The sequence below is a fragment of the Penicillium canariense genome, assembly GCF_028826845.1.
Source record: "Penicillium canariense strain IBT 26290 chromosome Unknown utg000006l_segment0_segment0, whole genome shotgun sequence".
Taxonomy (NCBI): Eukaryota; Fungi; Ascomycota; class Eurotiomycetes; order Eurotiales; family Aspergillaceae; genus Penicillium; species Penicillium canariense.
Window position 1 is genome coordinate 107,241 of NW_026622733.1, and position 11,373 is coordinate 118,613.

General features: G+C 57.7%; 7 protein-coding genes across 7 annotated transcripts; 5 read left to right on the forward strand and 2 right to left on the reverse strand.

The window, feature by feature from the left end:
- Positions 1 to 506: 506 nt before the first annotated feature.
- N7482_008016 (purine-nucleoside phosphorylase) lies at positions 507 to 1,771 on the forward strand (the record flags this gene model as incomplete). The annotated part of the gene is made up of 2 exons (XM_056690140.1): positions 507 to 635; positions 701 to 1,771. The coding sequence occupies 2 exons, from the start codon at positions 507 to 509 to the stop codon at positions 1,769 to 1,771; spliced, it is 1,200 nt and encodes a 399-aa protein (XP_056539905.1).
- A 202-nt stretch (positions 1,772 to 1,973) lies between these two features.
- Positions 1,974 to 3,106, reverse strand: N7482_008017 (uncharacterized protein; the record flags this gene model as incomplete). Its single annotated transcript, XM_056690141.1, is given in 4 exon segments — positions 1,974 to 2,174; positions 2,186 to 2,494; positions 2,517 to 2,843; positions 2,912 to 3,106. The coding sequence occupies 4 exon segments, from the start codon at positions 3,104 to 3,106 to the stop codon at positions 1,974 to 1,976; spliced, it is 1,032 nt and encodes a 343-aa protein (XP_056539906.1).
- A 326-nt stretch (positions 3,107 to 3,432) lies between these two features.
- On the forward strand, positions 3,433 to 3,868 carry N7482_008018 (uncharacterized protein; the record flags this gene model as incomplete). Its single annotated transcript, XM_056690142.1, is given in 2 exon segments — positions 3,433 to 3,489; positions 3,503 to 3,868. The coding sequence occupies 2 exon segments, from the start codon at positions 3,433 to 3,435 to the stop codon at positions 3,866 to 3,868; spliced, it is 423 nt and encodes a 140-aa protein (XP_056539907.1).
- A 1,000-nt stretch (positions 3,869 to 4,868) lies between these two features.
- N7482_008019 (putative MFS transporter) lies at positions 4,869 to 6,562 on the forward strand (the record flags this gene model as incomplete). Its single annotated transcript, XM_056690143.1, is given in 4 exon segments — positions 4,869 to 5,076; positions 5,142 to 5,204; positions 5,305 to 5,752; positions 5,767 to 6,562. The coding sequence occupies 4 exon segments, from the start codon at positions 4,869 to 4,871 to the stop codon at positions 6,560 to 6,562; spliced, it is 1,515 nt and encodes a 504-aa protein (XP_056539908.1).
- Positions 6,563 to 7,365: 803 nt separating this feature from the next.
- Positions 7,366 to 7,935, forward strand: N7482_008020 (cupin domain-containing protein; the record flags this gene model as incomplete). The annotated part of the gene is made up of 1 exon (XM_056690144.1): positions 7,366 to 7,935. The coding sequence occupies one exon, from the start codon at positions 7,366 to 7,368 to the stop codon at positions 7,933 to 7,935; it is 570 nt and encodes a 189-aa protein (XP_056539909.1).
- Positions 7,936 to 8,051: 116 nt separating this feature from the next.
- N7482_008021 (zinc-dependent alcohol dehydrogenase family protein) lies at positions 8,052 to 9,246 on the reverse strand (the record flags this gene model as incomplete). The annotated part of the gene is made up of 4 exons (XM_056690145.1): positions 8,052 to 8,351; positions 8,372 to 8,568; positions 8,603 to 9,049; positions 9,108 to 9,246. 4 exons carry the CDS (start codon positions 9,244 to 9,246, stop codon positions 8,052 to 8,054), a joined length of 1,083 nt encoding a protein of 360 aa, XP_056539910.1.
- A 419-nt stretch (positions 9,247 to 9,665) lies between these two features.
- On the forward strand, positions 9,666 to 10,870 carry N7482_008022 (glycerophosphodiester phosphodiesterase; the record flags this gene model as incomplete). The annotated part of the gene is made up of 4 exons (XM_056690146.1): positions 9,666 to 9,735; positions 9,786 to 9,973; positions 10,028 to 10,207; positions 10,274 to 10,870. The coding sequence occupies 4 exons, from the start codon at positions 9,666 to 9,668 to the stop codon at positions 10,868 to 10,870; spliced, it is 1,035 nt and encodes a 344-aa protein (XP_056539911.1).
- Between the last annotated feature and the right edge of the window lie 503 nt (positions 10,871 to 11,373).

Consider the following 11,373-nt stretch of genomic DNA (forward strand, 5'->3'; position numbering starts at 1 on the left):
TCGCGGTCCGGTGGCATCCGCTGTCTGCGATTTGGCGAGATCTTCCGTGCAGCCTCTCATCCTCTGGGGTTTGCGAAGAAATTTCTCTCTGGTGGATCCCCCCGGTACGCTCCGACGCTTAACGCACGCGACGCCCGCGATAACAGCCGCATCGATGATAACCAGGTCCCACTCCTGATTGCGACGAGCCAGTGAACGCGCGATGCGCAGGTCAAATCTCCCATTATCCTCTCTCTCCAGGGGCTGAGTCCATGGAGCTGGTCCGACGCGACGCCAATCAGCCAGGCACTCGCCGCTATGGACCCCAGCTTGTGAGGAAACGGGGGCGGATCGTTCCTTCATTGGGCACGTCCGATCTCCACTGGAAGAATTTGACCGATCTATAGCGTGCTCGCGTTCCTGGACCCCCCGACGGACCGAGCTTGCAGGATGGACCCCAGGGAAATATAAACACGGCTACGCCTGCGGAGATTCGAGGGACAGCACAACCACTATTTTCCCTCAAAATGCCATCCCTGCCGAGTCTGGTCGCCTCGCTATTGCTGGCGGGCAGCACCTTCGGGGCGCAAGCCGCGGCGAAGGAGCCCTCCGCCCATGGCCATAAGATGGCGCCCAAGGTGTTCATCGTCTCCATGGTATGTGTGTCGCCCGAGCTGGGGAAAAAATCTTTGTCGAGCACTCTATTGATCCCACAATCCAGTTTGAACCGGAAGGGCAAGCATGGTGGAACATCCCGGAATTCAACCTGTTGGCACACAATATCACTATCCCGGGTTTGTCGCCTCTCTATCCGGATGTGCACTGCACCGAGGACTATGAGGTCTGCCACATGATCACCGGAGAATCGGAAATCAATGCGGCCACCTCCGTCTCTGCAGTGGCCTTCTCGCCGCTGTTCGACCTCACGCGAACCTATTTCTTCGTGGCAGGAATCGCGGGCGTGAACCCCAAGCGAGCCACCACTGGCTCGGCCATGTTTGCTCGCTATGCGGTCCAGGTGGCCTTGCAGTATGAAATTGACATCCGCGAGCTCCCCCAGACCTATTCGACCGGCTACATTCCCCTCGGCTCGGACTTTCCGGACCAGTACCCGACCAGCATCTACGGGACCGAGGTCTTCGAGCTCAACGCGGACCTGCGCAGTATCGCGGCGGACTTTGCCCGCCACGCCCGGTTTTCTGACTCGGCCGCTGCCCAAGTCTACCGGGCGCACTATGCCAATTCGAGTGAGTACCATGCTGCGACTTTGGCCCCCGGGGTGGTCGAGTGTGACGTCGCGACCTCGGACGTCTACTATAGCGGCAGCATTTTGGGAACTGCCTTCGAGAACACGACCACACTGTTCACCAATGGCACGGGTGACTACTGCTCCACGGCGCAGGAAGACAATGCCACCCTGGAAGTGCTCGTCCGTTCCTCTTCTCACAAGCTGACCGACTTTGCTCGGATCATTGTCATGCGCACTGCCTCTGACTTCGACCGTCCGTACCCCGGATCCTCCGCGACGTACAATCTACTGTATTCGGACCAGGGTGGATTTGAGCCCGCGTTGGAGAATATCTACCGGGCCGGCATCCAGGTGGTCCAAGGCATCCTGCGTGGCTGGGACGCGACTTTCGCCAAGGGTATCAAGCCGCGCAACTACATTGGTGACATCTTCGGTACTTTGGGTGGCGAGCCGGACTTTGGGCCGGGATCCGCTCAGGCACTGGTCGACAGCGGTGCATTCAAGAAGAGAAGCGTGAACGACCGCCTCCGACGACGCGGCTGATCACCCACTCGGGGTCAGTTAGATATGCAAGCCCTCCCAGAACATGGAAAATGTAATTTCAATCGAGATCAGAGAAACGGTCCACCAACGGAACCCCTTCCATCCGCTAGAGTAAACCCAGAGACACATGCCCCTTGTGGGATGGCCTGCCCGGCATCCATCTCTCTACCACCGGTTCGTCGGTGCCCCTGTCCGTCCTGATTCAAGTTGCGCCCCACTCCACGAAAAGGTCCAGTGGGAAGTAATCCGCCAGCGCTTGATCGCCGGCTTCATTAGGATGAAGGTGATCCCCTGAATCATATTGAGCCCGGAGTTGCCCGGGGGCCTCGGCGTCTCTCAGGACCTGGTCAAAATCCAGCACCGGGTCAAAAACTCCACTTTCTCGGTTAAAGGCATTGATCCGCTGTCGAGTACTTTCTCTCTCCCCTCCGAGTAAGGTTGAACATAGTCAGAGGTCGAGGGGGAACCAAACGGCGTAATGGTCGCACCAAAGAAAGGGAGACCGGCAGCGTGGATTCGCGTTGCGAGTTGTCGATAGGCAAAGATGGGCTGGTCTCCAATTTCCGTTTGAGACGGGACGTCCGTGTCTGCCACGTCAATGTCGTTCACTCCCTCGAAAAGCATGGCATATTTCACCCCGGGTTGGGCAAGAACATCCCGATCGATGCGACTGACGACATTAGGACCCAGACTGTCATGCAGGATGCGATTCCTGCCGGCAGCCTGGGTGACCGGTAATCAAAACCCCTTCTTGGCCGTGTGCAAGATACATGTCGATCATCACAACCGATTGGGTGGCGACGGCCAATTGAATAGGATCCGAGACCGCCAGCCCCCCGGCGGGGATGATGATACTCGGAATGCCACTAAACAAAACGTCGGTTGTGGAGCCGACCTGCAGGGCGCTGGTTCCCGCCTGCTGTGTCGCCGGGAGGCTCAACGCCACATTGGGTATGCTCAAATCATTCACGCCGAAGGCATTCGACACGCGGAGACGGATATCCTGTGCGTCGAGTGCAATCTGAATAGTCTGGCGGATGGTGCTGTTGCTAAATACCGCCGCGGCACCATTCTAGAGTGGGCGTTAGGAGGATGGGGAGTGATCGGGATCTCTCTATCGGACCTTCATTTGCAACATACAAAAGGCACTGGGGGGAGATTGGACGGCTCGACCAACTGGGGCATGGCACTCCAGATCCCAACCCAGTGGAAGCGATCCTCGACCGCTCGTCTGTGCAATGGTCGAGCGCTGGCCATCCATGCCAGCAATGCAACCACCACAAGCAGGGAATATCCCGATCGTAACAAGGGCCCAAGCGGAGCTCTGCAAGTCATCATGCCGGACATGTACTCAAGGCAACTGTCAACCACACGGCTGCAAAATACCAAGATCAGCGCAATCCGCAGTCCGTTCTAAGTGCATCAAGACAGGCGATCGAAGAAGTTCCGGCGAAATTGGATAAAAAGGTGGGCATTGGAGTAAGTACGGGGGTATTTGGCCTCTCGTGTCGGTGGGTATACTCCGTCTGGGTATCTCCGGTAAATCCCGTCATGACATCGCTGTGGTCGTGGCCGATGGGCATTTCCCCCTCCTGTGCACCGTCGTTCTTGGATCGTACTTTGGCTTCAAACAACCGCCACCTGCACTATCGCCGTGAACGATGAGATCCGTGCTTCAGGACCAGAAGACTGCCCTCATCACCGGAGCCGCGCCGGGGGTGTGATTCGCAGTTGCGAAGCTCTGCCGCAGCAAAGGCATGCACCTGGGCACTTCTGGACATCGACCAGGAGAATCTGGCCACGGTGACGACGGAGGTATTTGTGATCCGTGTTGCGGACACTGAGATCTGGAAAGCGACCGACCAGCAAATCACCGAGCTGTTACCGTCGATCGACCTGGTGGTGTTCCATGCCGGGAACAGGATCTACGCCCCAGGGATAGGAGACTGGCCCTGTATACACAAGCCCTGGTGCGATGGTGACTATTGGCACCAGCGGGATGCACTCCCGTCCGGCCGCGGAGCACGCAGTTCCTATGGGATGCAAACTGACAGCTTTACACTGGCTCTGAACGAGCTCTCACGTTCACGGCATTGACTTGAATTGACGGATTGAACGAGCTGTGCTCCTGTGGGCGATGAAGGGATGGCAGGATCCCAATGCGGAAATGCGGAGATCCGGGAGGGATGTGGCGCGGGCCGTGGATCATTGATCGTGACACGGATCGACTAGTTACAGGAGGTCTGAAGAACAATAGCGATCAATTCAACGATGAGCAAATGTATGATCCCCATACACAGCAATCCCGAAATCCAAAAACCAGAGAATGGCGGGGGGTGTTGGCGAGGATGCAACCCAATTTCGTCGACAGCCGCAATAGGAAGGTTTCGGCTGTTCCTCCGGGCCACGGAATCACTCGGTGCTCGCTGCAATTGAGAAGGATTGTGGAAATTCCTTGGAGCGGAAGCCCTTCGAAAAACAGCCCAGCAGGATGAGATCCGAGGGGGCATGAAAGACCATCCGCAGGTGGAGGTACCAAGGACGAAGTATATGGAGGACATGGTTATGCGTAGTGTATGTAGCGAAGGTCACTAACGGCGTAGACCTCGGCTGCGGCAGACGAGCTTGACCCCAAAGCGCAGTAGCAGTCCATTGGCCCAGCGATGAGTCCAGAACTAGTGTCGTGGGTCCAGCCATACGTTGGCGGCGGACGTGGATGCAACCCGTCCGTGGCAGAGGCCAGGGCGGGATCGGCGCCAACCCCCCATCCAACCGCCTCCTCCTCCACGTCCCTGAGTGGATGCTAGCTTAGCATTTGACCGGTCTGCTTGTGTGGAGAAGCTGCGTGGGGGCGAGACGTCCCGGCAAAGCCAGATGCAACGTTCTTCTTATCGCAGCTGGAAGTGGGTTCGTGGCCTGGCAAGGGATGCCCGCGTTACAGCGACTTGATAAGACATGGCCGCCTCGCAACACGTCTTCTCTCCGCTCTTTCGATGGTCCGTGAACTTCCAGGAGGGCATTCTGTTCATATACCGTGGCCCTCGCCTCGTCCTCCGCCTCATCCCTGCTCTCTCCTCCTCGCCCGCTCCCTTCCAAGATGAATCCGGACCACACGTATCAGTCGTCGCTGGACGACACGGCCAAGTCGGCCGCCCTGGGGTCTGTCGATGAGCCCAATAAGCTACAGGGTTATGCGTCGGCCCCGGGGGTGGTCGATGAGGTCACCCGCGTGGTGGACCACAAGGCCGAGCGACGCTTGTGCCGGCGATTTGACATGCGGCTGCTCCCCATCCTGGCGGTGATGTGTAAGTGTCCAAGTCGCGGGATGAACGGGAAGTCAGGTTGAAGCAGCGCTGACCAAAGATGCTAGACCTCTTCAATGCCCTCGACAAGGGGAACTTGGGTAATGCAAAGACCGATGGAATGACCGAAGGTATGGCTGAAAGCTCCCAGCTCAACCTCCCATGGACATCACGCATGCCTCCTCGCGGGTGCAACAAGAATCCGATATACTAATCCCCTGGGCGCGGCAGACCTGCACTTCAAGCCGAACCAGTACAATCTGCTGCTGTCGATTTTCTTCGTGCCCTTTGTGGTCTTTGCGCCGCCCTTCTCGATGCTTGGCAAGAAGTTCAGCCCGGCGCGCGTGCTGCCCATTCTGATGTTCTCCTTTGGCTCCTTCACCTTGCTCTCGTCCGCAGCCAACAACTTCGGCGGCATCTTTGCCCTGCGCTGGTTCCTGGGCATGTCCGAAGCCGCCTTCTTCCCGCTGGTCATCTACTACCTCACCACCTTCTACCGTCGAGGCGAGCTGGCCCGTCGGCTGGCAGTGTTCTACGCCGCGTCCAACATCGCCAATGCCTTCTCGGGGCTGATTGCCTTTGGCGTGTTCCAGATCCAGGGATCGAGTCTACCGAACTGGCGCTATTTGTTCATCATTGAGGGCGCCATGACGGTGATCTTCGCCGTGTTCGCGTACATGTACCTCCCCGGAGTGCCGCCGAAGCGAGCTTTCTGTCTGAGGAGGAGAAGGCGCTGGCCTTCCACCGGATCCAGGTGGACTCCAGTGCCGTGGTCAACGAGCAGTTCCGGTTCCGCGAGGCAGTGGCCATCTTCAAGCACCCGACCACCTATGTCTTCCTGTGCATTGAAATCTGCCTCGGAGTGCCCCTGCAGGGCGTGGCCCTCTTCATGCCGCAGATTGTGGCGCGTCTGGGCTACTCGACCGTCAAGACCAATCTCTACACGGTGGCCCCGAACGTGACCGGGGCGGTCATGCTGTTGGTGCTGGCCTTCTGCTCGGACTACACCCGTCTCCGGTCCCCGTTCATCGTGCTTGGCTTTCTGTTCACGTTTGCCGGCTTTATGATCTACGCGTCGATTAACGACGTGCACCAGCAGCTGCAGGTGGCCTACTTTGCGACCTTCATGATGACCTGGGGCACCTCGGCCCCCTCGGTGATCCTCAGCACCTGGTACAACAACAACATTGCGCATGAGGGTCGCCGGGTGCTGTTGACCAGCATCGGCGTGCCGTTGGCCAACCTGATGGGGCTGGTGAGCAGCAACGTGTTTCTCGACAAGGACGCACCTAAGTACATGCCGGCGTTGATTACCGTCTCCGCCTTTGGCGCAGTGGGAGCCTGCCTGGCCGGTCTCCTGGGACTGTATATGTGGTTGGATAACAAACGCCGGGACCGCCGGGATGGAGTGACGCTCCAGGCGCGGGATATCCCCACGGACCGCATGCGAGACGGGCCGTCCTCGCCGCAATTCCGCTGGTTCCTGTAAAGAGGGGGAGCGGCATTGGGTCGCCGTGCCTGTATGTAATTATCCCGAGAAATGAAATCCTGTCTGTGTATCATCGAGCCGTCTGGGTTTGTTCCGTATAGAGGATGGAAGAGGGAGTACGCTGGGAACCCGAGTCCGATAAGCATCCCGCGCAGTAGCAGCAGCAGCGTCCGTCCCGGCGCAATGGAAGCGTGGGGGGCCTAACGGGGGCATCTCTCGGGCCTCGTCGAACAACCAGGGAGAGGCTGGTCAAAGGTCGCAAGTTCTCGGGGTGGGCGAGGGTCCGAGAAATGCCACGCAAGTGGGGGCGCGGGATGTGGGATGCCCCACTTGGACGGCGAACCAGCTGGCCCGTCAAATCTGGGGAGTGGCGGAGCGGGGAGCTCGCAGTTATCAGCGCGGAGGACTCCCCAGGAGTGGGGGTTTTTGGTTTGAAGGGGGGACGATGACAGCGAGAGCGGCGACCTCTCCAAAGCTGACGCGGTGGCAGAGAAAAAGCACTGACTCCCCGTCTCGGTCATTGCATGCTCTTGCAGGGCTCTGCAGGCCGGTGATCCCGGGGCCCTTTCACCGGCAAGCATCTTCGCAGAGTGCAGCAGGACTGTCGCTCACCGCTGGTCGGTGCTGGGCCAAGTGGACGTGCGACGACGAAGCTGCAGTCGGGGTCAACTGCGAATGTTGCCAGGGGGAATCAGCACGCTACTTTCAATCATCACATCACCACATCACCACATCACTACATCACTACATCACGCTTCCTGTCTCTCCTCTCCTGACGAGTCCTTCTCTGGCCCATTTTCACCATGTCCAACCCCGGTCAGATCTCGCCTCTCCGGCCCCTCACTCGACACATCACCACTCACAATGCCGAGGGCAAAGCAGTACTGCACTCCTCCACAGCCGGGCAGTGGAAATCGTTCGAGGAGAGCCATATGGCCTTCGATGTCATCTACACCACCTCCCAGTTCCCCGCCGATCTGAATGAGGACGCCGACCTGACGGCGCACGAGAAGGTCGTCCAGTCGGGCCAGCTGGGTCTGGTGAACCCCCGGGGCACCGTATGTCGCGTCGTGGACTTTGCCCCCAATAACCCATGTGTCGTTCACCGGACCCAGAGTCTAGACTATGGCATCGTGCTGGAGGGGCAGATTGAGATGGTGCTGGACGAGGGGGAACCCACCCTGATGCAACGCGGGGACATCGCTGTGCAACGCGCAACGATGCATGGGTGGCGCAACCCGAGCGACACCGAGTGGGCACGCATGGCCTTTGTCTTGCAGGACTGCAAGCCGCTCACCGTGGACGGCGCCGCATTGAAGGAGGACCTGGGTATTGCCACGGGGGTGTTGGAGCCCAGCCGGAACGACCAGTAACCGAGTACGAACGAGAGGACGAAGGAAGACGTGGTTTTGGGGATTGTACCTTTCGTCCGATCAACATTAGAAACATTGCTTACAAAACATCCAAGGCTCTTCTTCTTTCTTCCCTGCTATGGCTGGATCTTGATCACGACTTTGCCAAAGTGGCGGCCGCTCTCCAGGAACTTGAATGCCTCCTTGGCCTCGGCGAAGGGAAACACCCGGTGGACGACCGGGCGGATCTGATGCGCCTCGTAGAATCGAATCATTTCCTCAAACCGATCCTTGGGCCCATTGATGATACCCTTCAAGGTCACCGTGCGACGCAGCGCCAGGAGGTTCACATTCAGCCGGTCATCCTCCGCATCCACCTTGCCCGACACGTAGCCAATGCAGTCAATCAGGCCGCCAAATGCGATACAATCAAAGCTCTTCCGCAGAGTTTGCGCACCCCCGTCTCAAGGATGATATCCGCGCCGTGGTTCTGGGTCCATTGCATGACTTCACTCTCCCAGTTGGGCGTGGTGCGGTAATTGATGGTGCAGTCGGCGCCCAGCTGTTTCGCCTGGTCCAATTTCGCATCGGATGAAGAGGTAATGATGGCTGCATAACCGATTAGCGCGACGCTCCGGAGCCTGCCCTTCGCGTCTTCGCATTGATAGACAAATAGGCTACTACTCACCCCGAGCCCCTGCCGCCTTGGCGATCTGCAAGCCGGCAATGGCGACGCCACCCGTTCCCTGGAGCAGAATATACTCGTCCTTGCCGCCATGCTGGCCGATGGGCCGCATCCCATTGATGGACATCCAGGCCGTGACCGCCGCGATAGGCAAGGTGCATGCCTCCTCGTCGGACATATAGCTGGGCACCTGCACTAGGCCGTGTGCGGGGAAGACCCGGTGGGTGGCCAGCACTCCATCCAGCGGCAGTCCAATGCTGCCCGCCAGCTCCTTCTCGGTGACTTGGCCGGTCTGATGCTCAGGCAGGAATGTAGATAGAACCCGATCCCCGGCAGTCCACCGGGTCACGCCAGAACCAACTTGAACGACCACACCGCACATGTCCGAGCAAGGCACAATAGTCGCGTTCTGCTCCGCGGTCTTATGGTGCTTGTATTCTCCTTTAGTGACTATCTGACTGTTAGATTCGTAGTCTGCCATTGTCCCCGGAACATCGTTCGATCGAACCTTCCACATCCCGGTAGTTGAGGGAGACAGTATGGATCTCCACCAGCACCTCGCCCGGTCCGGGTGCGGGCATTGGAGCCTCAGTCTGCCGGAGACTGTCCAGACCCTCAAGAGGCGTCACCCATTGTTGAATCGACATGCTGTGGGGTATGTCGAGAAGTCACGAAGTCGACCCGTGGTGTCCCAGTGCAATTGAGTCGTCCTGTGGGCTTGCTAATGATTTGCCGAGTTGGAGAAACTTGGAGACGCGGCTGAGTCATCCCGCGATGAATCCATTCCCCGCCGTTGCAGAAGCAGACAAGCAGCAAGAGTCAACAGACCGCCGCAAAGAGCTCCTACGAGGGCAGTGCTAACATTTGTGGCAGGATTCGGTCCTCATTGATCACCTGTCGATGCAGGCTGTTGTGGACCGCCACTGTCAGCAAAGCTCTGACTGAAACAAGAACCTCGCAGCCTGCCGACTGACGCGGGGCGACTTAACTCCGCCAAACTCCGGTGGCCTGACGCTTATAACGACGGGGGGAAGTACATCCTCTTGCTTACCCACCCATATGCACGATGGCAGAGGATCAGTCTCAGTCTCAACCTCAGTCGCCTGTCCAGAAGGGGCATTCCCTCACCACTCCAGGTCGGTAACCTCTTGTGGCGAACAGCGACGGTCCACTCATCTCTCTCAAGCGCACTTTCTACACTCCCCCGGTGGGCACGGTGCGCCGCGCATACCCCAAACTATCGCTCATCGCGGCTATAAGGGGAAATTCCCTGAGAATACCATCGTAGCCATCGAGGGCGCTATCCAAGCAGGCACCCATGCCTTGGAGCTCGACTTGCACCTTTCCCGAGATGGAGTGGTTGTGCTATCCCACGTAAGTCCTGACGATGAGGAGATAAGCGTACTTACCATAACTGATTCGGGGCAGGACGCAACGTTGCGGCGATGCTATGGTATCAAGAAAAAGATCACCGACTGTGACTGGGCCTATTTGAACACCCTACGCACCTTGCGGGCGCCACATGAGCCCATGCCCCGGCTGGTGGATGTCCTTGAATATCTCCGGCAGCCAGGGCGAGAACACATTTGGGTCCTGCTCGACATCAAAGTAAGTGCATATCCGGGGCAATGTTGTATGGCACCTCAAGCACTCCGTCCTGATGTCGATAAATAGGTTAGCAGTGATCCGGTGGCCATGATGCAGCGCATCGCCGAAACAATTGAATCAGTGCCCATCCCCGCCGTAGGACCAGACTGGCACCGCCGAATCGTCCTCGGTTGTTGGTCGGCTCGATACCTGCCTCTGCGTGACAAGTATTTGCCGCGCTATGAAATGACCTTGATATGCTTTGACCTGAGCTATGCCCGGCAATTCCTGCAGGTGCCGCGAGTTTCCTTCAACGTCAACCAGAGGATCCTGATGGGTCCGCTGGGTCGTGGGTTCCTGGAGGAGGCACGCGCTGCCCGTCGCCGAGTCTATCTCTGGACGGTCAACGCACCGAATCTGATGCGCTGGGGCATTCGACATGAGGTGGATGGGGTCATCACGGATGATCCCGCTCTATGCCGGAACGTTTGTGAGGAATGGGACAGGGGACAGAGAGCTAGAACAAGTGTTTCACCGGATATACTTTCGGATGAGTTGTCCTGGGGCCAGCGAGCGCAGATCTTGGTCGCGACCTTATTTGTCCTGCTGTTTGGCTGGGTTCTCAAACGCAAGTACCTACTGCCTGTTGAGCGCATCCAGTTTGAGGAGCGCAAGATTGCATGATGATTAGATGACCATGAGCATCATGGAGAGTAGATTGGTGGGGTAATTCTTGTCAAATAGGAGATATCGGCACACTACCACCATCTCGGGTTTCTTGTAGTCAACATTATGTTCATTCGGCCCTGTGCCAAGCAGAGAGAAAAGAAAGAAGAATCCACCGAACCGACCAAACACCGAACCGATAGAATTATACATCGGAAACATGGCCACATGACCATAAGCCAACAAATAACAAACGTGAAAACACCGACCCACATGACGATTCCGACGCAAAAACATGCCAAAAATAGGGAGTCGAATAGATACAAAGATGAGGAGAAGCCCCGGAAGCAGGGACAAGAACGACCAGCGCCATGGTCGGCGGCAGCCGAATGAAATAATCAGGAGAAAGGGCACGGAGGGTATAACGCGGTCTATAAAACGAATGACAAACCCAGGCAAGTAGATGATATCAAGCTCTGGGGGGGTTGGGGGGAGGGAAGGGCCAAATACAGAGATTAAGG